The sequence below is a fragment of the Etheostoma spectabile genome, chromosome 1, assembly GCF_008692095.1.
Source record: "Etheostoma spectabile isolate EspeVRDwgs_2016 chromosome 1, UIUC_Espe_1.0, whole genome shotgun sequence".
In the NCBI taxonomy this organism is placed as follows: domain Eukaryota; kingdom Metazoa; phylum Chordata; class Actinopteri; order Perciformes; family Percidae; genus Etheostoma; species Etheostoma spectabile.
The window spans coordinates 25,104,633-25,130,705 of record NC_045733.1 but is presented as its reverse complement, the minus strand read 5'-3'; the positions used below and the strand labels follow the sequence as shown (position 1 = coordinate 25,130,705).

At 39.4% G+C, this 26,073-nt stretch overlaps 5 protein-coding genes across 15 annotated transcripts in view; 3 read left to right on the top strand and 2 right to left on the bottom strand.

Moving 5' to 3' along the window:
• The window catches only part of nptnb (neuroplastin b), a 30,105-nt gene extending 22,739 nt beyond the window's left edge, over nucleotides 1-7,366 (bottom strand). The window contains exon 1 of one of the 3 annotated variants that reach the window (XM_032522040.1): nucleotides 6,840-7,366. In XM_032522040.1, coding sequence (XP_032377931.1) covers nucleotides 6,840-6,915 — 76 coding nt within the window. In that variant the 5' untranslated portion in view covers nucleotides 6,916-7,366. The remainder of the gene's footprint in view (nucleotides 1-6,839) is intronic. The other 2 variants (XM_032522030.1, XM_032522049.1) reach the window with 2 other exon arrangements.
• The window catches only part of rec114 (REC114 meiotic recombination protein), a 50,053-nt gene extending 36,416 nt beyond the window's left edge, over nucleotides 1-13,637 (top strand). Inside the window, exon 7 of one of the 2 annotated variants that reach the window (XM_032522070.1) lies at nucleotides 13,393-13,637. The gene's annotated coding sequence lies outside the window, so the exon portion shown is untranslated. The remainder of the gene's footprint in view (nucleotides 1-13,392) is intronic. The other variant, XM_032522078.1, reaches the window with a different exon arrangement.
• Nucleotides 7,978-12,555, top strand: LOC116693252 (calcium homeostasis modulator protein 6). The gene is made up of 2 exons (XM_032522112.1): nucleotides 7,978-9,258; nucleotides 9,484-12,555. The coding sequence occupies exons 1-2, from the start codon at nucleotides 8,794-8,796 to the stop codon at nucleotides 9,634-9,636; spliced, it is 618 nt and encodes a 205-aa protein (XP_032378003.1). The 5' UTR covers nucleotides 7,978-8,793; the 3' UTR covers nucleotides 9,637-12,555.
• LOC116693163 (UDP-glucuronosyltransferase 2C1) lies at nucleotides 12,709-21,958 on the bottom strand. Of its 7 annotated transcripts, none has more exons than XM_032521963.1 (3): nucleotides 18,480-18,755; nucleotides 16,660-17,972; nucleotides 12,853-13,656 (listed from the first exon to the last, which is right to left on the bottom strand). In XM_032521963.1, exons 2-3 carry the CDS (start codon nucleotides 17,944-17,946, stop codon nucleotides 13,351-13,353), a joined length of 1,593 nt encoding a protein of 530 aa, XP_032377854.1. In that variant the 5' UTR covers nucleotides 17,947-17,972; nucleotides 18,480-18,755; the 3' UTR covers nucleotides 12,853-13,350. The 7 variants fall into 7 exon arrangements, with proteins under 7 accessions (XP_032377862.1, XP_032377854.1, XP_032377845.1 ...); XM_032521954.1 differs by lacking the exon at nucleotides 18,480-18,755 and adding an exon at nucleotides 18,141-18,473; XM_032521946.1 differs by having other exon boundaries at nucleotides 12,856-13,656; nucleotides 18,525-18,752.
• Nucleotides 21,821-26,073, top strand: part of chrna5 (cholinergic receptor, nicotinic, alpha 5) — a 9,474-nt gene continuing 5,221 nt past the window's right edge. Inside the window, exons 1-2 of one of the 2 annotated variants that reach the window (XM_032522016.1) lie at nucleotides 21,821-21,896; nucleotides 23,974-24,111. In XM_032522016.1, coding sequence (XP_032377907.1) covers nucleotides 24,024-24,111 — 88 coding nt within the window. In that variant the 5' untranslated portion in view covers nucleotides 21,821-21,896; nucleotides 23,974-24,023. Of the gene's footprint in view, nucleotides 21,897-23,080; nucleotides 23,605-23,973; nucleotides 24,112-26,073 lie in introns of those variants that run through there. The other variant, XM_032522005.1, reaches the window with a different exon arrangement.

Genomic DNA, 26,073 nt, shown 5'->3' with positions numbered 1-26,073 from the left:
CTGCAAGAGACCTGGTGAACAAGATAAAGCCGCTGCACAGTTATTGTATTCAAATTAAAACAGTTCAGCTCTCTCACATAGACTGACCTAGGAAATAATAGAACATAAACTATATCTAACAAGAATAGGCTTGTCTATCTGTGTGTATAGTATGGGGGGTGGGATGTTGATCAGGTTTGTCTGTTGGCTTTAAATGTAGCTCTGAAAACTGAGTTACGTGGTTTTTCACGGTTATTACATGGCTTGCACTGATCTGTATTGACATTTGCTTAGTTGCTAAAGGTGGCTAATTGCTAATGCTTGCGGAGCTAACATGAGGATGTTTTGTTTCAACTAATCCTTCCTAGTGGCTGTTCTAGTTGTGTATTTTAAAGATATATTGTCTTTACACATTTGCAGGACCAACATAATGCTTGTAACACTTATAAATACAGACCAAAATATTAGCTAAGCAGACCTAGTTGTGGTGGGCGTTTCTTGCTGGTCAGTGTCAGTAAATTTGGGGGTGTTGCATTACTAAATGCAGCATTTTTAAAAGAAAGATAGGGCCTATAGGTTAGTTAAAACACATAAGAGCTTCACTGCAAGCGGATCTCTCTATTTTAATTCACAATAAGGTTAATTTTTACATTTTTAATGTGTGCAGAGGTGTTGCTGCCATGGTGGCTTGTGTGGAATCGAACCAAGGAGGTCAAACATTCACATGAGTAGTTGGTTAAACAGACATTATTCAGCACAAGAAATAATTAAGTCCTTCACTGTGCCATGCCTGAGTTGCACGCTTTAGCTCACTTAACTCCCTTATGACATGTTCACAATACCATCACCAAATTACCTGTTGTTTTCTGTGACAAGCTCTGTCTAAGGCTGTGTGGAAGTCACAGTCATTACAGCCTACATACTCTACTGATAGGTGGAGAAGAAAACTCCCCTGAGGAATGATAGCAAGCCACAAACCACTACCATGCAGCCTGAGAGTGAGTCAGCTGCCTTCCTACAACCAGAGAAAGCAGCCAGTAGGAAATCCCCCAGGGCCACTGAACTAGTTATCAGCTAGGCAGTGTATATGTGTGTGTTTAAGTTTGCAGGTGTGGGCGCATCTTTGTTGTACCTGCATGATACTGTGACAGATATGTGTTCCTTTACCGGTCATTTGTATAACACAATAGATCATACAATTGTGACAGTTGTCGTTTACTCAAACAAAATCAAGCATTTAGGATTTAACCTAGTGAAAGATTTTGGTAAGATTCAAAGGCCACCCATATCCACACAGGTTTTTTCAGTTATACTAGATGCTTTAGATCTCATTTTGTGTTAAAGTTGGCGGAGCTATCTTGGGAATGTGTCACGGTCACCTGTCACAAGTCTCCAAATACGTAAAAAGAAAGGGGGTGACTTGTCCTGCTCACAAAACAAAAAAGATGAGACAGCGAGTCGTCAGTGTCACGGACAGGCTGCACACACCCACACAGGTGTAAGAAAAAAGCCAAATTAGGCATACATGAGAACACCTGTGTGAGTTTACTATTGGGGTCTAGATTAGCCACAGTACTTTCATGTTTTAGTACATGAGTAGAACTAAATTCTACTCATGATTAATATGAATTACATGTGTCAACAGTCATATACACTGAAATTAATGTAATACAATGTATGCAATGGACAGTAGGTTATTGCTTACAGTACACATGTAATAGTTTTTGTTTAAGAAGGTACATCATGCGGCCAGGTTAGCTCAGTTGGTAGAGCAAGCGCACATACTGTACATATAGAAGTTTACACCTCAACGCAAGTGCGGCTTTGACTCCGATCTGCGTCCCTTAGCTGCATGTCATTCCCCCTCTCTCTCCCCTTTCATGTCTTCATCTGTCCTGTGAAAATAAAGGTCGAAAAATGCCCCCAAAAATAAAGAAGGTATATCATGCAAAACACCCGGTGAAAGTTCTAGAAGGCAATTTTCTATCCCTACAAGCAAATGTAGCGATATTAATATCGGCATATCATACAGTAAAAATGCTTTTCAATGTGTAGAAGTAATGTAATGTTGACAACTCAATTTAGATGTAATATTGATCTGCTCTCATAGTAAATAGTTTTGTTTTTTTAATTGCTTATTTGCTAAAATAAATTAACAATTCATTGAGTATTTATATAAGAACTCACAATAAACTTGGAATACATTTTTTAGGTGTGATATGTAGTGTGCAACTAAATTTGTGTCAGAGAAGCTGTGATGATGTATTGCCCTGAACACACTGATGACAGAGTGGTTATAGTTTTCCTCAATGACTTTATCACATGATTGATTTACCTTATTTGATGTCACTGTGATGAACATGACAGAATGCTGCCATTATTTGCAAAGCGGAATTTCCATAAAAAGGAAGCATTGGGCCGACCATTTCCATTTTTCTTGTCATACTTAAGTCTGTCATTCAGATTACAGAAGAGAGGTTTAAGAGTTTAATGAGATTTAAATCCCAATAACCCCTGTGCTAGGTAGAAATGCTCTAATCCCATCTCCTAATCACAACTAACACTTCCTATTTCATTTTCCGAGGTCAAAACAAGGGATTTTAAATTATTTGATGTAAAACCCAAGACACACAGTGACAGATGCATCAGGGGACACTGATTCTCATCATTCATCTAAAATAAGAAGATCCTACAAATTGATCTCTATAGGGGAGTCTTGCTTTGCCAGACCTTCTGGCTAGTCCACACAGCAGTACGGGATGGAAGAAAAACAGGCTGTGGTTTATTGACATTTCTTTAAACCAATCACAATCGTCATGGGCAGTGCTAAACAACAGGAAAAGCTGCGCTGCCACTGCAAAATAGCCTCGGGATGGAACTTGTTTTGGTTCTGTGTACGTTCAAAAGTTGTTTTAGTCGTGCAAGAGAAAACTCAGATCGGATTCTGTCTGGGTTAACCCTGCAGAGATCTAAGGAGCAGTTAACCATAGTCCTCATAAATCCATCGAAGTTTAAAATACCAACACAAAGCGGACAAACGGCTGAAAAGAGTGAAATCCGACGGAATGGCCGACGGCAACAGAGCAATCCTGGAAGTGGAATGTCGTGGATTTAGAATACTATGGGGTGACAAATGTTATTCCTCAACCTCCTACATACTTCCCGGTATTATTATTTGTCAACTTAAATGACCATGGTATGCTGAATATCAGCTGGGATGAGCCTCTTGATAAAAAAACAACAACATTATGTCTGCTAGGTCACTTGTTAACAAACTTAGGGCCATGGGAAAAATAGGGCCAGGTGTAAAAGAAAGTCTTTGAATATTCTCTCTCTGTGCTGCCTGCAGCATGATTAGCCTGAGCAGTTCTGGCAGTACAGGGCTATGGCTAAATTGGGGAATTTTCAGCTGTGAATGTGTGTATGAATGTAAAGCATGGTGGTGCTGAAAGACGGAAACAGCATGTCCGTCCCTGGACAAATCATTAAATAAAAATAAAAAAGCATTGCTCACCTTACAGTTGAGCGTCAGTATAAACCTGCACTGTGTTTTATACTGTGTGAAGCTGCTCCTTATCAGTGCAGTCCATATCAGATTTCACAGTGGGCAAGCGTGACTCAGTATAAAGAGCTGGCTTGAGTCCTACAGCATATTTTCCAGACTCGCAAATGTGCCCTTGTCCAGAGCTTGAACAGAAGCATGATAATGGACAAGCTGCTGCATCCTATACCATTGGTCTGTTGATTGAATGGTATATAGCTGTAAAATGCTTATCTTAAAATGAAATGTTGGCCTCTGTAGATAGTAATTCTTCTATAATGTGACGTAGAAAAGAATTAGAGGGCCATGCTTTGACAAAATAAACCTGCATATTGTAATGGCAGTACATATTAAAATCCACGTGGGCATAGCATTCTCTACATCATGTCTTTATACAGTACAGTGATTGTGTAACCTCAACAATAATGACTATTTGCTGTTGTGTGCGCTCAATCTTAAGCAACCGCGAACTAAGCAGTTAAAGGAGAGAAACCCAATATAAATAGTTCATTTTTAACAAGGAAGCAATAATATCAGCTTGTTATTCGGAAGGTTGTATTGACGTGATCTGCGTGTTTTGGTTCACACAGGCCGTGATAATACAAGAAAGTTGGCAGTAGGAGTGGGCTACATGCTCCATGAGGAGGAATTTATATAAGACACAAAAGCACTTCTCCAGGTCAGCCACCTTTCTCGACAGCCTTTATTTTCTTTGCATAAAGATAAAATCATCTCTCAGCTTAAATCGTTCACAGCTACCTAGTAAGTCTTTAGAAGGTTGTGCAGCTGTGCACAAGGAGGCCGTCCATTAAGAGTTAATGAATTCACTTTCACAAAAGGACCTTTAAGCCACAGTTCTCAGTGCTGTGTCTCGGTGGTAAAAATAGAAACGAGGCAGAATGGACGGATGCTATTTACAGTCCTCTAAATATCTGTCGCAGAAACTGGCCACCTATAGTAGGCCTACTTTTCCCTGAACATGAGCAAATACTGACACGAATTCCCTCTGCTTCCCAGATACAGTGATTACATCTCATGCACTTATAATTATTATTCTCCCCCATGCCACTGTCTGAATTCTGTAATATAACTGGAAAATCTAGGATTGAATAAGAAGCTGTGCACCTACACAGTATATTACCCTAAATTTAAACTTTGGATGAATGTGATATGAGCAAATATTAAAATATTACCAACAGTGTAAAATAATAACTGTAGTTATTACAACTGTGGTCAAACCTGTGATGAATGTAGGGTATGTTTACTGAAATAAAAATGGGTCTGTCCATTAACTATATATTTATGATTTCTACATAAAACAGAAAAAGCACCCACACATTTAGTCACTGGGTGGCACCAGTTTCTCTCCCACTGACCCCTGGTTGTATGTGTGTGCTAGTTTATGTGGTGTGAACTGGGCCACAGTGATTGGGCGCTAACACTGGGCAAAGACCACAGGAAGTGTTTGGAATGCCTTTTGCTTGAGCTTTATCAAACAATGGAGGGCTTATTAGGTATTTGAATTTTCCAGATAGCAAGATCCGAGAACACCTCACTGTGCGTGCCCACACTTCCAGCACCGCAGAGAAATTAACAAAGAAGAAAGAAAGGAATTCAGGGGATAATATTCTGTTGTATAACAGCTGGAGCGCTTTAGTTTTTTTGTCTCCTCGCAATCTGAAGACGTAGGTTTGCTTCGGTGCTTTTCTTGTAAAATGATCTAGGTTTTCATTCATGCTTCTTTCCTTTCTGCATAATGAGTTTTACTAGTATTACAGGAAAATTGTACAAACTGTTCCAATGTAGTTTAGTTCTTTAGATATAAATAATTGTGACATTTTCCATTGCAAGTATAATAAAAAGAAAATGGTAGGTCAGCGCTATAGTGAGGTTTTATCCAACCTTCTCATCAGAATGCATGTCTCATTAAGTCTTGCATAGTGGGTATCTGATTATCCCACCGAAAGACGAAGTGGGCATTAAGCATTAAAATTTGAAGTATGCAGAGTAATTCCCTGCCTTATTCTCTGAAAGTGGCTTAGACCATGTTTGTGATATTGACTTGTCAACACAGGTGTCTTTACCTGTAAGTATAGAAGCTTCTTAAACAATGTGAATACAGGATGTGATTATTCTATTTGTTTATTTTAACGCCAACAAGCTTCACACTCATGTCAGGCTTGCTCAAGGGACCCAGTGTATTTATTTTCGAAATTGAAAAAAAACATATCGATTAATAAGATAATAAATAAGATTCTACTTTAATCTCATAAATGGCTGCTGATTTGCGTGCCCCTCTGGGTGATGTGATTCAATAGAATTTGAAGTCAGGACATGCTGTGTCAGAGGAGGGCAGCCTGGAACACCCAGCAGCATGTTACTGACATTTACTTAAACCAAATCATCCTCTGTTTTATTATGATTAATGCATGGTGACCCTTTGAAATTAAAGCCACAAATGAACATCCTCTATAAACCAATCTCTCATTCCCTGCCTGAACATTTGCAAAGGACAAACACCTGATACTCAAACATGAATGAACAGAAAAGTAGTTTGTGTGCATTTAGTTTGCAATTAGCACTGACTGAACCAGTGGGCAGGAGAGAAAGATCCACTTAAGGTGGCATGACAGGAAATATGGTACAGTATAGGGAGAGGTTTTGCCAATCAAATAGATACATAGGCCCAATAGCATTGACCCAGAAGGGCCTGGTACTTACAGTTGGCCTATGTACACACAGGGCGAGTCTTAAGTCTGTGTTGGGTGTTGATAATATGTTACTGGATAGCAGGTTAGTCTTGCTTGACACACTCTGCTACCCACCCCCCTTTGACTACTTAACGGCATGCTGGCAGCGTAAGGCTATGCTACTGTCTGTTAATATTTACAACTTATTCCATGAAGGCAAATCCCCAGCAACACTACTCATTGTCTATTTTAAAACACATTTGAAAACATATTCGACTTGCCCGAAAGTGGCAGTTAACTCCCCTTACAGACATACAATACAGTATACAGTACTCGCACAGTATACTCAGTTGACAGTAAATAACCTTGCAAAATGTCACAATAACGTCAGTTTTCTGTCTAGTTAATTAGGTAAGAGTTCCGTTTTGTGGGCAATTATTGAATCTCATGTGTCGGCGTCTAACTCTGGCCTTATTGTCGAGATGCGTGGAACTGTAGTAGTAGCTTTAACGCAGTCAAGTCAAAATCCTCTTTAGAAACATTTCGCTCGGGCGTCCTCACACAAGTCAAGTCTCTTTCCCTCAATGCGATGTTAACAATTATGCCATGGTCACATCTGCTTTTCTTACCGTTTTGAGCCGAGATGAAAGGCAGCATCAAGTTCGCCAAAAGGACCACCGCCAGCATCACTGCGTTAGGATGCATTGCCGGGGCTCGATGAGAGTACCAGCGTCTCGGTCGGACGAATGTGGGAGGAGAGATCGTGTATTAATCACAAGATCTAGAGAGATGGGCCCAGCATAGCACCAGGTTCTTAAAAAAAAAAAAGAAAAAAAAAAAAATCGGTCTCGGATGATTTAAAAAAAAAAATGTTTGTTGCAATGTGTTCCTTAAGCAAAGACCTTTTGAGGACAGCGATGGGTGAAAGGTCCGGGAGGAGGCCAGCGGCTCAGGGATCCCGATGTGCGGCCATAGGCGATGAAGAAGCCTCGTCGGATTGCGGAGGAGAGGTCTTTGGATGTCAGGGAGATTGTCCACAGTGTAGTTCTAAAGATTCAAAGATGCGCAGACCGATGCGCATTTGCGCTCTCGCGTTCACGGTTTGGTGATTTAAAATGAAATTATAGCGCATAAATGATTGTGAATGCAGCCGAAACATAAGTCTGTTTAAAAAAAAAAGAACAGATGCTGGTAGGACACCAACGCAGCAACGAAAAGCTGCGCGTGCCCTATGCGCTCATGACCGAGGATAAATACACACAGGCATACACACAGACACATAATACGCATATAATTGATGTTGGTTGTGAACTCAGGCAGTTATGATGTACCTCCTCAGTCTTCATTTCATTGTCCGCTTAAAAGGTTCAATTTTTTATATTTTTAACTAGGAGGTGCTCATTTTCATCAGCTGCCATTCAGAGGATGTTGTCCCTGCAAATACAGTTACTGAACTGTCGGCGATTACAGTAATAACCAGCCTGCCCTATATGATTCCATTACTATTTTCAACATACAGAAATGTTAATGTAACTATCAATTGTCCGCCTGTTTATCACCAGTGGTCAAGTCAGAGTTGTCACAAACTATATGCAGAACAAATGGCTGATATCTCTACAGGCAAGATTTGAGTAATTAGATTTAAAACAATTAACCATTAATGGTTAGCCTATGCAGACGAACTGAAATCAACCCAGCCACAATTATTTTTTTTTTTTTACCAGTCACATCTTTCCAAACCTTTTTCACAGTGCCTGAATACTTTGTCCTGTAAGGTTTTAATATGAGGAGATTATGGTGATGCTCTTAAGCTCACTGAGGTCGTTTATAAATTATGTCATCACATGAGTGGCCTGGGTGTTCTCAAGCTGTATGTACCACATCCCCTTGAAAGTTCAACATGGCCTCCTGTAATCCTCTCTATCCTTAGTCTGTGCTGTTACGTGGGTGACCTCATGTGGCCAGTTGAGGTAAACTGAAAAGAGTCAGCATACATTCCATTGTTATAATTGCAGACAATTGCAAGCAACACAAGAACCAAAAACACCTGAGCACTTGATACATGTATAACTAGGCTTGTGTTTTGATTTGATTAATTCAGTAACCTCTCTTTAGTGAAATATATATTTTAATTGTAACATGTCCTTTTGTTTATTTTGAATGAGCATGTTGGTCTGCTGTTGATCATTCAATGTTAAGGCTTGCCTCTTGTTAAATGCCAACACCTCCATGCATCTTTTTTTGCTGGACTTTTGCAAAGGGCCAGTCTGTGCTCAACTGTAGAACAAACTTCCCTCCACTTTACAGCCCTCCCTCCAGTTTGTCCATGGGAGACCACATTTAAAATGTAACCCCACCTGAAAACTTGCACAGACCAATCAGATAGAGAAATGTCAGAGCACTCGGCACACCCTCCTTTGTTCAAAACCAATCAGAGTGCAAGTGTGGCATTTTGCCCGAGGGGGAAAGTTACCCCTGGATGAGTTAATTACGCATCACTTAGCTGTTGCCAATGTGTTCACAACGGTGGACCCTCTTTTGGGCTTTTTGCAGCGATTGTCTTCATTTTTCGCTCAATCTAGTATGGAAAGTAGACAACAATGGCTTACCAGGCTGAAAAATGAACTTAGCAACAGTCCTCTGGTATCAAATGTGGCTTTTGGCTTTATCCTCATGGGACTAGAGAAGCTGGTGGAGCTGGAGTTTGAGTGTCCTTGCAACCCTACATGGAACGGAGTGTTTTCATCAGCATTCTTCATAATTCCTGCCGTCATGGCCTTCACCTTGATGCTGATCATTCAAGGATGCAGATGTGATTTGTGGTGCCGGAAACCTATTACCCTCTCCAGTTTTGTTCCTGCTATTGTGTGGCTGATTTTGTTGTTCCTCGATGGCCAATACTTTGCTTGTGCTATGACAGACTGGGAGGGTAGATTTGTACTAGTTGACAAGGCAGCACCGCAGAAGTGGTGTGAGCCAATTAGTGAGGGAGATGTCACCCCACAAGAACTAATGCTCCGCTCACAACAGCTCTTTGTTTTTTCTCAGGTGAGTTGAATATTTTCTAGATTACAGAAGATAATGTAGGATGAGTGGAGTAAAATAAACACCTCCCCCTTGGAGTATGCACTGTAGAGAATGTATCCTTGAATTAATGCCATTAGCCTTTGGAAACTATAATATAGCTCTGTTAATACACTTTCTTAACCAAAATTACAAATTCCCTGTGGATGTTCACTAAACAAAGTGTTGCTTTACTTTTTTGTACTCCAGGTTATAGGCATAATCCTGCTCATTTTCATCTGTGTGGGTCTCGTAGTGTATGTAATCAGAGAAAGCTGCGAACAAGAGGTGGAGATGGAGGATGCAGATGTAGCCGAGCTCACTGTGCTCAGGATGAGCTCTCTACGGACCAGGACATCATGAGAGGACTTACACCGCCCACCACACCTGCCCTGCTTGCATGGACACTTTGTAAATACCCTGAACAGACTTTACTATGATTTTTCATAACTATTGTCAATAAGTGTTGTTTCAAAGTATTTCACTAAACTAATTGGACATAGGTCTGTGAATGGTCAGTGATGCTGCCCTATGAAGTTTCCGTAAATATGAGTATTATTGAAAACAGTCTTTCTATTTTTTTTTCTGTATTACCATGTAATATGTAACCAGTCTTGTGCCTGTGTTCATCTCATACTTGTGCAGCTACTAACCTGTTTTTACCTGTCTTCAGAGGAATAGTTTGATGTTTTTGGAAATAGGCGTGTTCGTTTTTTGGGTTAGAGGAGAAGATCAATACCATTCTCATGTCTGTTCAGTAAATATGAAGCTACAGACAGCAGCTGGTTAGCCTAGTTTAGCACGGAAGGACTGGGAATAGGGGAAACAGCCAGCCTGGCTCAATCCAAAGGTAACAATGCTTGTCAGCACCTCTAAAGGTCACTAATTCATTTGTTATATCTCGTAAGTTTGAACAATCATTTGCTTTTTTACAAGGGGTTATGTGCTGGACTATTTCTTGCATGGGAGCAGTTGCCAGGCAACCAGAGGAGGAAATTACTGCAAGAAATAGTCCGGCATATAACCCTCTATGAAACAGTCATCTTGTTCCCCCTATTTTCATGCGTTATGCCAGCTGACTGGCTGCTGACTCCAGAATCATATTTACCGGACAGACATAGGAGAGGTATTGATCTTCCCTTGTAACTCTCAGCAAGACAGCAAATAAGCCTAAAATGTCAAACTATTCATTTAAAGTGATATTTCTCATTGGCACATTTTATGTGTTTAGTTGACATGAATTGTCGGCATGCAGCTCTGAGAAACTCAGTTTTTTACTGCTCTCTCACTTTCAACTTTTCAATCCTTGAAAACAGCTTTTCAGTTTTTTTTTAACCTGGAAGTTTTTTCGTGCCTTTTGTATTAGTTTCATTCACACAAGTGGAATCCACCAGGCAGCTAATATTGATCTGACTAATATTAGTTGACTTGTACTATTGTTTGAGGTGTGTGTGCCAAAAATGAAAATGTTCCATCAAGGTGAAATCTTACTTTAAATAGTTTTGTTTTCCCTCCTTGGTTGTGTCAAGGAGTCTCCAGAGTTATGGAGGGTCGGACCGCCGTCATATCTAATCCTACCTTTCATTGGCGATTCAGACTGAATTGATATTCCTAATGATTTACCAGTTTGACAGCTACAGATGTAAAAATATTTTGACCAGCCAACAGCAGCATGTAGAAACAAATTCTGTAACAGGATCTGCAGTAAGTTTTTTATTATTATTTTGTAATAAAAGAATTTATTTATTTAAGAAAAACCCTCAGGGATTTTGTACAGTCATGTCTTAAAAGCATTTAGTTAGCAGATAGTTTTTCACTAACTTGCAGTCTTGAGAATTTGAGTTTGTCTTAACGTGTGGTAGGTTTTGCTGTAACATCTTTCTAGCAAGTGAACTTTACCAATACACAATAGGACAGAACATAATCATAATCAACGCATGGTAACATTTGGAATATCCTTTCAACTTTGGGCTTATATTAAATGCCAGATATCCAATACCTTAACACAGCTGAAACAGGGGCCCTTTGCAAAAAAGAACAGCTGAAAAATCAGTGTAACATGTGCTACAAATAGCATATCTACAGGCCAATGCAAAGATTCTCAGGTGAACACTCATTATTCAGAAGGGACTGTGGTTTTGAGGCTGCATTGGCTGATCTTTTCACCCTGCATATTCTGTACAGGTTTGCCAAAACCAACACATACAACATTAGTGTTGCTCTGACTTGTATTGTAGTTATTTACAACATTACCCAAGTGCCAGGTAAGCCCATTAGGTGTGGAAATCAGGACAGACCCTTAATGTTCATCCTGTGGGAGGGCTTATTCAGGACTTCCTGTTTGGCCCTTAGGAAGTTGTTGTCTTTATCCACTCCACTCCCCTAACTTGTAGGCACAGCAGGACATCATATTAATGGCCAAAACTGGGACTCAATGGAGTCTTGAATTACTTTTCTGTCTTTCATGAGAAATAAACTGTTTGGATGACCTTGACGGTAAATTCTTCTTGCTCAGATTATCCGGCCCATCACTCTTATGTCTCCCAGAGGTAATTTGGAAAATGCTGCAGCTAGCTCAATTTTGTGTACCATGAATTTCACCTACAAAAGTCTTCAGAGACATATCCATATTCAATAATTAAGGGACAGCTACAGGGGTAATGGGAGAGGGAGACTGAAGCACAACTGCAACTTTCCAAAGCCACAGATCCTATATGACGTAAGAGGCTTCAAGTCCAAAGTATTCTTTACACATTACATGCAACTGTTGTTTGACAAAGAACTCACCCTCAGCTTTTAAATAAAAGAGCATTTTTAAAAGCTGACCTGAGCCAGGTGTTCCTTAGTTACGTAAAGGCAAAGATGGCTTCCTTTTTTTTGATGTTAAATCCAAATCATAATGCTTACTAACAGTCAAACAGGCAGGAGAAATATCAAAAGTAAAATTGTGCATATGGTGTGCATGCCACTCTAAAACATTGCTAGAAGAAACCAGAAATACTGTATTAGTTATAGCACTCAAAATCACTTGACGTCTTTATTTTTTAAAAAGGTTACATCAGTGTTGGCGCATATTATCTATTTATCATATTGATTTCTAAAATGAAATCTCTAAGCCGGGTGATCAAACTAAAATGAGAGAGGCTATTTGTCAACACTGGAATTAATGGAATTGCATTTGTTGTATTAAAAACTGAGACTGAGCTATTAAAAAATTGTCCAGATTACATAATCCTACTGTAAAAACACATTAAGGCTTGTATATAGAAAGAAAGAAAGGCCTAGTATAGCTCTGGTGTCTCACTCTAATCTTCAAGTGTGAAATTAGATCTGTTTAAATCTATACAAGCCAACACTTTGCTTGGAAGCTGTAAGAACATGTATCACCCATACTGTGCAACATTGAGGAAAGTATGTAGCAGTTTAAAAATATAATATATATATATATATATATATATATATATATGTCTTACAGTCTAAGAGTGAATTTGAAAAGTCTTTAAATTCAGTGAAGGAACGCATGCAAAGGTTATTTCCATTGTGGGCTAATTAAAGACCAACTGATGAACAGTGTCATTTATAAATGCTTTTATTTTCTACCCTTGAATACAGCAGTTGTACTGTACATGTTGGTAACCCTTTCTCCTAAAGGTTTTATCCATGCATACTCTGATCTAAGTTTGCAGATATCTACAGCCACATATTCAAAGAGTATTGATTGGTTATTGTGAAACCCTGACTAGAATGTTTCAAAATAATGTGCCAACCAGCATAGACAAATTGCATAAGGGTATGAAATGTTTATTTATCCAGAGTATGGTGTCGGCGAAATAACAAAACTGTAAGAATATGGGGAAAACAAATATAATAAGCCTTAAACACATATTGATGAAATAAAGAATTATAAAGCACCGGATGATTTTGGTGTGTTGTCTTTTTCATCATAATCAGACAAAGGTTTCAAACTCAATGAAAATGTTTTTCTATTATCCCCATTAAATAGCTAATACAAATAGCTGCGCAAACTTTGTTTGACACATTTAAAGCATATTATTGGGTTCAATTTCATTGCGATTGCTACTTTGATTTTTTTAAATCACATTTACTTTTTTTTCTCAGACACATGGAGCAGAAACACCTTATTAAGGCAGCAAAGGTGGCCAGCACTATCAGCACAACTCCAACTAAGAAGAGCATCACATCTACAGAGTGGTAGGAATACCAGGGCATTTTGTAGGATTCGGTTCTCAGGTGAGCTGCACCTTTGTGTCTCATGACAAACTCTATCCAGAAGAGGGCGTTATCCAGTGGCTTCATTGGCTGATCTCTGTGCAGCCTGGAGAGTCTCTGCATGTTCATCCTGTAGGAGGGCTCATTCAGGACTTCTTGAACACCCTGAAAGAAGATGTCTTCATTCATACTAAAAATATCAATTAGCTTCCCTGCTCCTCTTACTTCAATTCTAAATATATTATCACGCTGATCAAAAATCAATGGAAGTCCTACAATAGGAACTCCGTGATAGATCGCCTCTTGAACGCCGTTAGTCCCTCCATGAGCCACAAATAGTTTTATCTTGGGATGTCCTAAAAGATCATTCTGTGGCATCCAGTCTACTAGTAAAGTGTTGTTGCCCAGAGTGGCTGGTCTGTCACCTTTATATCTCCAGATGACTTTCTGGGGTAATTTTGCAAAAGCTGCCGCAATCTCATCAGCTAGGTCATGGGGAAGCTCTCCAATCAAAGTCCCCAGAGACATGACGATGACCCCATGCTCTCCTGAACTCTGCACAAACTCCTCCAGGTGTTCAGGAAGAGGTTTTGCTGGTTTACACTGGAACCCTCCCATGTAGATAATATTTGGCATGGTAGGACGAGGAAACTCAAACACAAAGTCCACTCTCATGAGCCAAAGGTCTGCTGCTTGAAACAAGGATAAATAATCTGCATCTGGACCTAAATATTTATCAACTAAGCCCACATAATGTGGTAAAATATACTGTGTTATTTGATATTCTGTGAAGCCAAAAATTATTACGTTAAGAAGCCTCTCAAGAAAGCTCATTTTATCTGAAAGCTCAGCCCCTGTCATTGGAACATAAGAAAGAGGTGAAGGTGCAATTGAGAAATGGCCTTCGCCTTGACTAGTCCACCTGACGTTGAAAACAAGAGGTAACCTGAGGTAGTGAGCAAGTATAACACCCCCTGGTATAGCAGGGTCTGTAAGGACAAGGTCATAATTAGCCTCCTGCAGCGACTGTATCAGATCTTTGCTTTCAAAAAGCAACTCAAGCATTTCTTTTGTTTTCTCATGCATCTCAGAGGCCTTTTGCGCTTGTTCCATTTCCAGTTTAAAACGTGTCCAGGCAGACTTCCCTTCCCTCTGGATTTCCAGCAGCTGAGACACAAACGTAGTTATAAAGTCTTCATCAAATTCAGAATCTATATTGAGTGTAATTGAAGAATAGAATGGGGAGGTCTCCTTGATGTACCAGCTGCCTGAGGATCGCACAACAGAAACCTGGTGGCCCCTTGAATGTAGTTCCTCAATAATGACTTTCATGTTCACCCAGTGGCTCCCGTCCACCGGATAAACAAGAACTTTCCCACCAGAAATCACAGTTGGACAGAGCAAGTAGAGAGTAATCCAGAGGCAGTTCCAATACATTTTTATTCTAAAGTTGGAAAGAAAGCATATGGTATCTTAGGAAATGCATCATTTTAAAATGTTGTTTTATCAAAATCTTGCATTTACTTAAAGATGAAAATCCTCTTATTTACCTTTTATCTTTAAGAAGTTTATAATTAAAATAATAATAAAAACGTTTTGCATTTAAAAACAAATTGCAGTAGTATGTGTAGCCTGCTGCAGTTGGTTTCATCACAGAAAACTGAACTGAAAATGAATGTATTAAATATCCATTAAAAGAGTTCTTTTGAAAATCAGTAGTTCAAATAGATAGCTATCAGTCACATAGAATGGCAATAGATTAAACAAGTGCTAGTTTTACCTTTTTGGAATCTGAGCTGTTTTTCAATATTCTCCTTCGCCAGAGAGCATATGTTCTGTTCCTTCCTGATTCCAAGTAGGACTTTGGTACTGCAATTACATGTTCTTAAAGGCACAGGGGATAAGAAAAGGGGTGTAACAGTGTTTCATGTGTTTAACTCTTAACCTAATAATAGGAAACTAAATGATTAGAAAACAAAAAAAATACTTTGAAAACCACAGGATTATTATCCTGTGTTACAGATGTTTAGTCACATAGAAGGTTCAGATTGTGCAATCATTTCAGTTTGAACTGTTTATTTTAATACAATTCCATAATCCAGAGCCGTATATATAAAGCTACAGTAGCATTCCTTGATAATAGTTTTTTTAGTGGCCTACAATGCTAAGATGAGTGTTCTTTTGTCTTGTGAAAAATGTCATATTTTAAAATAGCTGGTATTTTTCTTTAAAAGGCTGGGGAGATACTCTAAATGGCTGAAAAAACATCACCTGCTGGTGAAGGTATCAACAAAACCTCATTTAGGTTTTAAAATAAATCACTTTCAACAAATCTTTCAACCGGGCAAAGTCTTACAGCCCACCTTGTTTTACTTATTTTTTTATTGACATTGTGAGTCTTTTTTATTTTTCAGAATCCATCCATTAACATTGTGATTTTAGCACAACGTTGCTATCCTACTATACTATACAGTATATAGTCTTAGAGAGTTCAAATTTACAACCAGGGTCATGTCATAAGCTGATCTTCTAGTCTTATGGTAGTTTGCCTTTGATGGGAGATGTCAGACTTTCATTTGGTTGTAACCAAAAGTTAATGGTAATGTTTGCATCAAGATCAAATGAAATGACTGTACCTTAGACAAAGCAATCAAACTTATTTCACTCTTTTAAGTTGGCAGTCAAAACTGGTAGTTATTTTGTTATTTCGTTAGATATTGTTCTAGAAGATTTCAAGTAACTTGCAGTCAACTCAAAGTACAGTTCAAAAGAAAATAATCAACTCCAGTCAATAGTCAACTGATCACAGCTAGATTGACATGTAACAATATATACAATTGACCAACATGAAAATCATTTTCCTGGTTAGTCAGATTTCACTTTTCTTTTCAAACACAATCTAAAGCATGACCATACCAACACAGCAAAAAATGACAAAACAAGAAATGCAATTGTAAGTAAAAATAGTACGACATCGACAGAGTGGTAGGAATACCAGGGCATTCTGTAGGCCTCTGCTTTCAGGTGAGCTGCACCTTTGTTTCTCATGACAAACTCTATCCAGAAGAGGGCGCGGTCCAGCGGCTTCATTGGCTGATCTCTGTGCAGCCTGGAGAGTCTCTGCATGTTCATCCTGTAGGAGGGCTCTTTCAGGACTTCCTGTATGACATTCTGAAATGTTTCCGTATCCAATTCAGAAACATCCAAAACCTTTGCAACACCCTTTGCTCTCAGTCTAGAGAGGTTGTCGGCTTGATCGAACACAAAGGGAATGCCTACAATTGGAACTCCGTGATATATAGCCTCATATATTCCATTTGTTCCTCCATGACTTACAAATAGTTTTATATGTGGATGTCCTAGGAGATCATTTTGTGGCATCCAGTCTACTAGTAAAGTGTTGTTGCCCAGAGTGGCTGGTCTGTCACCTTTATATCTCCAGATGACTTTCTGGGGTAATTTAGCGAAAGCTGCAGCAATCTCATCAGCTAGGTCATGGGGAAGCTCTCCAATCAAAGTCCCCAGAGACATGACGATGACACCATGCTCTCCTGAACTCTGCACAAACTCCTCCAGTTGTTCAGGAAGAGGTTTTGCTGGTTTACACTGGAACCCTCCCATGTAGATAATATTCGGCATGGTAGGACGTGGAAACTCAAACACAAAGTCCACTCTCATGAGCCAAAGGTCTGCTGCTTGAAACAGGGAGAAGTAGTCTACATCTGGACCAAAGTAACGGCTAGACAATGCCGAATAATGGGGCCCAACTATCTGCTTGTATAGTTGCATCCTCATGGTGTAAAAAACAAGGTTTTTGACCCTCTCAAAGAAAGTCATTTGATCTGTTAATTCTGAAGGTGGAAAGGGGACGTAGGAAAGCGGAGAGGGTGCAATAGCAAAATGGGCTTCACCGTGAACAGTCCATCGAGCATTAAACACTAACGGCAATCCAAGATAGTGGGCCAGCATCACTCCTCCTCCGTTAGCAGGGTCTGTCAAAACCGCATCATACTTGGCATCTTGGAAGGACTTCATTAACTCTTTGTTTTCAAATAAGTACACAACCACTTCACAGACTTTCTTGTGTAATTCAAAGAAGTTGTCTTTTAACTCCATATCCAAAGCAAAACGGGCCCACGCAGACCCCTTGCTTCGTTTGATTTGAATGCTTTTAGAGACAAAGAGACGAAAGAAATCCTCATTTCCACCACCAGCAATATCCGCTGTGACAGTATTGTAATGTGGAGACGTTTCACTGATGTACCAGCTGTCTGCAACACGAATGACAGTCACAGTGTGTCCCCTTGAGTGCAACTCCTCAACAAGTACCCTCATGTTAACCCAGTGGCTGCCGTCATGTGGAAATACCAGAACTTTCCCACCGTGTGCAGTTAAAATAATGATTGCCAAAAGAGAGATGATGGAAGCCAATGACAAAAACATCTTCAAATCTTCTCAAACGGTGCAGTCTGAAATACAAAAAGAACAAAAAAAAAAAGCAGAAGCTGTTAGTTAATTATTCCAGGAAATGTGTGCACAAAGGTGGATAAAATAGCAGGGTGCCCACAACAGAAAGCTACAATGATGTTCCTTTCAAAATTCATTTGTGTGGAAAAAATCCTTCTGATAGCCCTCACGTGGATGTAGCACATGGAGCCTCTCTCAGGAAATTAAAGGGCTGTTTGGTGCCAAGAGCTCTGCATGCATATTGTTCTGACCCCAATCTCCCTGTGCAGTGTTTTCACAACACTGAACTGTCTTCATTCATTCTGCATTAAAGAAATATTCAATAGCGTTTAAAAAAATAAAAATAAACATAAAATCCCTCCGTACCAAGTCCCAGGCACCTTTTTTTTCTATTGATCAAGTATTTCAACAAAGGACATGATTCAGTAACATTAGCTGGCAATAGCTACAAGTAGTTCCCTTTTAGCACAGACCAGCTGCTTACAACCCTCTCCACAAGGAGCACTTACTCTTTTCTCATGAACGGAAAAAAAATCTTTAAATGTCAAACTTACAGAGAAACCTTTCCCGGCACTGATGTCCACAAACTCACTCGCCAGATTGTAAAGCCCCAAACAAAACAGAGCTAACCACTAAAGAGCTGTATGTCATACCAGTTTGGCTATGAAACACTTCCTGGTTCATTTTGTCCCACCCACAAGACATTTGTAAAAGATGTGTGTCCCTTTTACTGAGGAAGCTTAGTCGTCATGGTGAAATAAGTCCGAGCTGCAGTGCTTTCAACAGGAAAGAGTTACGATATAATGAATATACTTATTTGGTGTTCTTCATATTTTGACATCTCACACAGGGCAGTGCACCATGTTCTTTTAAAATATAGCAGGACATTGTGAATTAGAATTACTAATATGTTACAGTACAAAGACAAAAATATGAAAAGAAATATTTCTGTTTATTTATGCGTCAAGATTTTCTCTTTAAATAACAGTGAGTTTATAGTTTCACCGCGTGGAATTTGGATGGTACGTTTACTGATTAAGCTGTTCAACACATTTGCTATGATACATTAAGCGTGACATTTGTGAAAAAACATTCATACTGACACCTCAGGAAGCAGTGAGTGTGGTTGAATGCCAGTAGTTTAATATACAATGAGGAATCTAAATCAAATTAATATACTGTATGCATTATATATTACAAATTCTGATTAACATAATTCTCAAGTGTACAGACACAACTTATTAAAATTATGAAGTTTATCTTTCAAAGGCTATGAAACAAGCTAGCAAGATAATTCATATTTTTTTAAGTATACAATTTTTATTCCATATTGCAAAACATCTACAAATCTTATGACAGCAAGCGAGAAACAAATAGCAAACTTATATTCAAACCTTCTTGCTTTGCTAAACTTCTGCTTGTATTGTCGAGGAAGGACTGTGCTGCGCTGTATTCAAACCAGTGAGACTGAAAAAACACTTCAGTGTTGGTTATGAAAATAGTCACATCATCCATTTATTTAATACAAAAACTTACATGAATATAATCAAACTAAATAAAATAACATGAAAAATAATGCTGTTGCTTATTAACTACCAACATGCAACTCAAATTGGCCAGTCAAACAAATCTCATAAGAATCTGTTCAATTAATCCGAAAATCAATTTTTATATTGATAACTTTGTTTTTAAAAATGTATATCCCTTGAGTGATTAGTCATGTTTCACTTTATGTCTACACATTGTAGTGTACAAACACCTGATGAAAAGGAAAATAGTAGATAGTACAAGTAGCACAGCTCCAGCCAGGGACAAAACAACATCGACAGAGTGGTAGGAATACCAGGGCATCCTGTAGGACGCTGCTTTCAGGTGAGCTGCACCTTCGTGTCTCATGACAAACTCTATCCAGAAAATGGCCTTCTCCAGCGGCGGGATTGGCTGATCTCTGTGCAGCCTGGAGAGTCTCTGCATGTTCATCCTGTAGGAGGGCTCATTCAGGACTTCCTGTATGGCCTCCAGGAAGTTGTTGTCTTTATCCACTGTATTAATGGTAAGAAGTGTAGCCGCCCCTCTCTCTTTTAGGCGCAACAGGTTGTCGTATTGGTCGAAAAAAAAGGGTAGACCCACAACTGGGACTCCGTGATACATTGCTTCTTGAACGCCGTTTGTTCCTCCATGAGATACGAATAGTTTCATCTTGGGATGTCCTAAAAGATCATTCTGTGGCAACCAGTCGACTATTAAAGTGTTGTTGCCCAGAGTGGCTGGTCTGTCACCTGTATATCTCCAGATGACTTTCTGGGGTAATTTTGCAAAAGCTGCAGCGATCACGTTTGCCATATCAGCAGGAAGTTCACTCACAAAAGTCCCCAGAGACATGAGGATGACCCCATGCTCACCAGAACTCTGTACAAACTCCTCCAGGTGTTCAGGAAGAGGTTTTGCTGGTTTACATTGGAACCCTCCCATATAGACAACATTAGGCATGGTGGGTCGAGGGAACTCAAAGACAAAGTCCATTCTCATGAGCCAAATGTCTGCATCGAGCACTAACTGGTTAAAGTCATTATGGGGCCCAAGATATTTGTCACACATTTTCTGGTATACAACCTTTGTCACCAGCTGATTTTGTGCCAGGTTAATTAGATGCAAACCAATGTTTTTAACTCTCTGAAAAAAGGTCATCTTATCAGTGCTTCCAGTTCCCGTTATAGGAATATATGATAAAGGTGAAGGAGCAATGTCAAGATGACCCTCTCCAGCTATTACCCACCTAACATTATAAACCAAAGGAAGGTTCAAATATTTGGCCAAAATGATTCCACCGCCCCAGCAGGGGTCGGCGAGTACCACGTCAAACCTGCTGTCCTTCATGTTTTTCATCAAGTCTTTGTCATCTAGCATTGCTGATACAAATTCACCCACAGTTGCGTGAAAATCAACAAATGTGCCAATCATTCCTAAAGTCATGTGGAGAAAACTTGTCAAGGGAAGAGCCCCTCTTTCAAATTCTACAACCTTGGATACGATTTCTGTAATTAACTTTTGATCCACGCTTCTCTCCACTTGGACTGTATAGGTATTGTAATAAGGCGACTTCTCCTTGATGTACCAGCTTTTGCTAGAACGCACAATAGTAACATTGTGTCCTTTTGAGTGCAAAGCTTGAAGTAGAATATCCATGTTTATCCAGTGGCTGCCTTCGCTGGGAAAGACCAAGATGTTGCCACCCTGACAGGCTCTGGGAATGAGGACGAGAAGCAGTATAGCTCCGCAGCAAATGATCACCCTCATCTGAAATGAAAACAATGGACAATCAAATGACCATGGGGGGGAAATTTGAGGCTACTGTGTTCATTTCCATCTAACGTTTTTTTCCCCATTATATTAAAAAAAAAGAAAAAAGAAAAAAAAGTGATGGTGTCCATGCTGCAGGAAAATAAACTATTATGTCTTACTTTCATGATACATTTGATACAGTAGGCCTCTAATTCCATCATTCTCTAGTGACCAACTATTTTTAGTCAGGGGAATAGGTTAAAATGTTTCCTTATGAACGTTGGTTGTTTTGACGTGTGGGATTGTTCCTTCACCGCACACACACACACACACACACACACACGCGCAAAATACCGTAGTAAGATTACAAACGGCAGCAGGATTTGACCACCACTTTTCTGTCTGAGCAGTAAATTTAGCATTCCGTTAACGTATAGGCTATACGGTGTACACTCGCATATTTGCGGTCAAACCTTCTTTACACGAAGCGTCTGTACTTACCTTGGGCTGTACATGTAGCTACTGTTCCTCCACACAGGAGAAGTCAGACACAACCAGCGTTAGTGGCACTCAGCGAGTCCAGGCCAATACCAGGAAGGAAGGGTCGGTTACGAGGAAGCGATAAGTGAAACGCGATAAGGAAGGGAATGATTGAAAGGTTTAGTAGGCTATAGGCTAGGCTACGTTGGCGTGTGTTGAAATACTTTCACACAATGAGTCATTAATGTGTCTGCTTCAACTTAATGGATTCAAAGACTGTGCTTTAATACGTGCTGCCTATTTGGCTACAGTGTTTCATTCAGTCATTCATCATCATCATTATGGCCATGTGTCTATTTATCCCCAATCCTAACGTCGGTTGACCAGCCGAACACAAGATGACATGATCGCAATATTGTCTGCTTTACCATCATTTTGCGACTTGGCAATGATTAAAGTATTACAAAACAGGCTACACATGGAATGTAATTTAAATATGGGTTAATAAGAATTTGCTCTGTCTTTGTTCCAATGCAGTCTGAACTGCTATAATTTGAGAGCACAACCTAAATTGTCAGTGACCCAGAGTTGGCAGCATTACAGTATCTGGATGTTAACTCTTCCTATTGTATGTAGGCTGTTTAAAGCATGCAGTGAGTGATGACACAATTAACATAACCAACACAACATCAAAATCTTATAGCAAAGTTGCAACATTTTCTGTACATAGACATATTGTACGTCATTAGTATTATTCATATTAAATACGTTTAAAGGATATTTTCACTATAGGTCCTTAATATTTGGATGGATTGGATTTAATTTGGATGTATAGTTTGGTTAAGCTTTTGGAGTGTATTCGCTCACACCCATTTTATAAAACGTGCAGTAGGTAAAATTGAACTTTGTTTCATGCATGCAAGATTGAAAAAGGAGCTTGTCATATTAATGCAACACGATTGGTTTCACACAGCCACCAAAACTTGTTTAGTCATTAAATGAAAAAGTTTTCTTCAGGAGCAAATTTTCATGTAGGCCTAATGATTTTTCATTTTTTAATAGCAGTAGTCTAAAGAATCCTTCAAGGCTTTTATGCCTATGTATTCATACTTCATAGATAATTCAACTGTAGCCTTGTCAGCCATCCATAGCTAGTAGTTTAATTAATATTTAACAAACATAAGATGATGCAGAGAAACCCTTTTTTAAGATTGAAAATAGTTTGTGTCACATGACTCAGTGTTTGTGCATGTATGCGTGTGTGTTGGACTATAATAGCTTCACACATAAAAAAAAAATGAAATAATGACAAATCAAAAATTAATCAAATGCTTGCAAAGTGTTCAACAAGCAAAAAATATAAAGTGGAATATTAATCCTAAATATTAAGGGGTAATAGTGCAAATTGATTCTGGGTCCCATAATATGCTGTCGCCATGGAAGCACACGCACTCACAGATACAAAAAGAAATGGAAAGAACTGAGAGAGGTGCACAAAATGTAGCATCAGATCACCAGCAGAATCTGGGAGCTGCTCTTGCCATTCCCCGATGCTGCTGTCGCGAGGCAGTGGGGTGCCTGCGTGGAGGGGGTGACTATCCACGTCTGTGATTAGTGACCACGAGAATGCTAGGAGAAGGGGGGTTGGGGATGGGACGGACTTGCTGTAGGAGGAGAAGAAAGAGGAGGAGAATGCGTTGCCTGTGCACAATTGGAGGCAGCAGGGAGTGAAGCAGCATCTGTACGAGGAGAGAGAAAGAACCTGCATGGAATGGAGGAGCTCTAGAGCAGCACTGCTGTCGTAAAGACTCCCACTGCCTCCACCACCGCTGCCACTCTGGATTGTGTGTTAATGGAAGATACTCAGAGGAGGTATCGTATACAGCATGCTTACCGCGAGAAATGTAATAATTACCTTGGAGAGGGTCAGGTTAGCAAGGTGAGGGTAGAGCATGCATGCTTGGCTTTTGCAAGATGCTGAATATTAAAGGTGTGATGAATGTAGTTTGTCATTTAGTATAGACAGCATCGGGATATTTAGCTTTAGACAGCGGTTTCACTGAAATAAGCACCAGGGATTGCATGGAGGTTTAGCAAAGGGGAGCAGAAGTGGCTGCCTTGCAATTTGAACCCTCAACCCAAGGCATGATTAAAGCCATACTCATAATAGCTCAGATTTTTGCGCCTTGTACACAAAAGCGACAGTTGTTCATACAATTTTTTTTTATATCTGTTTTCCAGCTCTGTAATGCCCGAGGGACCAGCTGTGTGGATCCAGCGTCACCTTTGATATGATGCTGAGAGCAGGAGGGGCAGCCACCTCTCTCGGACTGCTGCTGCTGCTGCTGCTGTGCTGCTGCCACCTGTGCCACTCACTGCGTAAGTTTCCAAAGGACTGGGAATGCCTCATCAATTTACCATGGTGGAATGTAATAGCCTCAGTATGACATAGTTGAAGATAAGTTGTCTCTTGATAAGTTGACTCTTGTAGATATATAGAATGAGAGAAAGAAGATGCAGAAATTGTCAGATGGTCAGTGAGGAGAGCTTGCCAAGTCAAACAAAATTGTTCAGGTAGTTTAGGTAATTAATGATGTCAGCTGTATGGAAACTGTAATAATTGAGTTCATATATATAAAGTATGTAAACTATCCAGCTAACGAAAGCATACCTTTATTAGTCCCTCAACAGGAATTTCAATTTCTTTACTCTGTTGTTTTTTTACACGTTACAAACACATGGGCCTGAAATACACACACATGCACAAATCTATTGTATACACATGCAGTAATGGAGAGATGTCAGAGTGAATAGGCTGTCCATGGACAGACACTCTGAGCAGTTTGGAGTTTGATGCCTTGCTTAAGGGCACAAAAGGCTACCAGTCCACTCTCCATACCGGGTCTGTACTGGGACTTGAGCCAGCGGCCCTCCAGTTTCCAAGCCAAGTCACCACAAACTGAGCTGCTGTTGCCCCAAAAAGCACATTTCTAAACTCAAAAGCAGAAACCCAGTAACCAAAGATTTGTCTCCTAATACAATATGTTATATGTGTATGCATATGTGTATGAAGCATATGTGTTTCCTTGCCTTCTGCTATGCATTCTATTGGTTTCTCTTTTTCTGTTATTGATGTTTTGCATATTTGGCTGGCATCATCAAAGTTTGATCCCACTGTAATCCTAAACCATCTGCATGGTAGCACGCCACACATACACTTTATGTTCCATGTTTATTATATATATATATATATATTTATTTGTTTGTCATACTACCCATGATAGCGAGCAGACAGCATTGACTCAAATGTTCTTAGAAGTATTAATTTTTACTCAGAATGAGGTGCAAATGAGCATTTCCTTTACCTTATATTGGAGCACATACATTATCTTTGTGTATTTCTGACTCGATACATTCCATCCATCATACACTAAAACAGAATAATGTTGAATCCACCAGCTGAATGTAAAGTTGTCTATCATCTGCAGCTTGCCTTTTGGTCAAACTAAATGCTGGTGAAAGTGTGGGAGAGACTGAAGAGATGATGAATCTGCTTATCACACAGTCATTTATTGAGCGTGTTGCAGCCTTGTCTTTATTGATCTGCACACACTGAGAGAGTGACAGTATACATTTTTGGTCAGTCTTAGGGTAGATTTCCAGCCACATTCTTCACCCATAAATTGAGTTTATAACCCCATTGGTGAATGATTTAAAGAGCGAGATGAATGAAATGGTGTGTACTTCAAAATATAATCAATATTTCTCTACACTGTAGAGGAGCTCAGCTTCAGCAAAACACACACACACACACCCGTTTGCCTGTCATTAAAACATTGTCAGTGCTATACAGCATATAACAGGTCAGTGTCTCTCATCTTGTACCTGCACATAATACCATAACTACATGTCTTGGCAAATTGTTTTATGTCAAAGCACAACAAATAAATATATATATATGTATGAAATAATACTTTTTGGGATCAATATACAATAATTGCTCTATCACCAGCATCAGTCCAAAGTTTACATATTTTTTTTACCTGTAGCTCTTGTGCTTTTTGACACATAACACACTTCATGAAGTTACTGTATCCTTCATTACATTTACACCTACAGGGGTGCTCAAAAGTTTGGGCACCCCAGGTAAAATTTGTAGTAATGTGCATAAAGAAGCCAAGAAAACATGGAAAAATCTCCGAAAAGAATCAAATGACAGATTAGACATTTGTATAATGTGTCACAAAAAGTATGATTTTATTTCCATTGTTTACACTTAAAAAATAACAGAAAACAAAAAAAAACTGGTCTGCAAATGTTTGGGCACCCTGCAGAGTTAAT

Excerpts from the sequence above, each read along its gene's own strand:
- LOC116693252 (XM_032522112.1), top strand. The coding sequence starts at position 8,794 with ATGGAAAGTAGACAACAATGGCTTACCAGGCTGAAAAATGAACTTAGC. Across the intron at positions 9,259-9,483 it reads AGCTCTTTGTTTTTTCTCAG|GTTATAGGCATAATCCTGCT; the intron begins GTGAGTTGAATA and ends TTTGTACTCCAG.
- LOC116693163 (XM_032521963.1), bottom strand. The coding sequence starts at position 17,946 with ATGTTTTTGTCATTGGCTTCCATCATCTCTCTTTTGGCAATCATTATT. Across the intron at positions 13,657-16,659 it reads TTCAGAATGTCATACAGGAA|GTCCTGAATGAGCCCTCCTA; the intron begins GTCCTGAAAGAG and ends GGTGTTCAAGAA.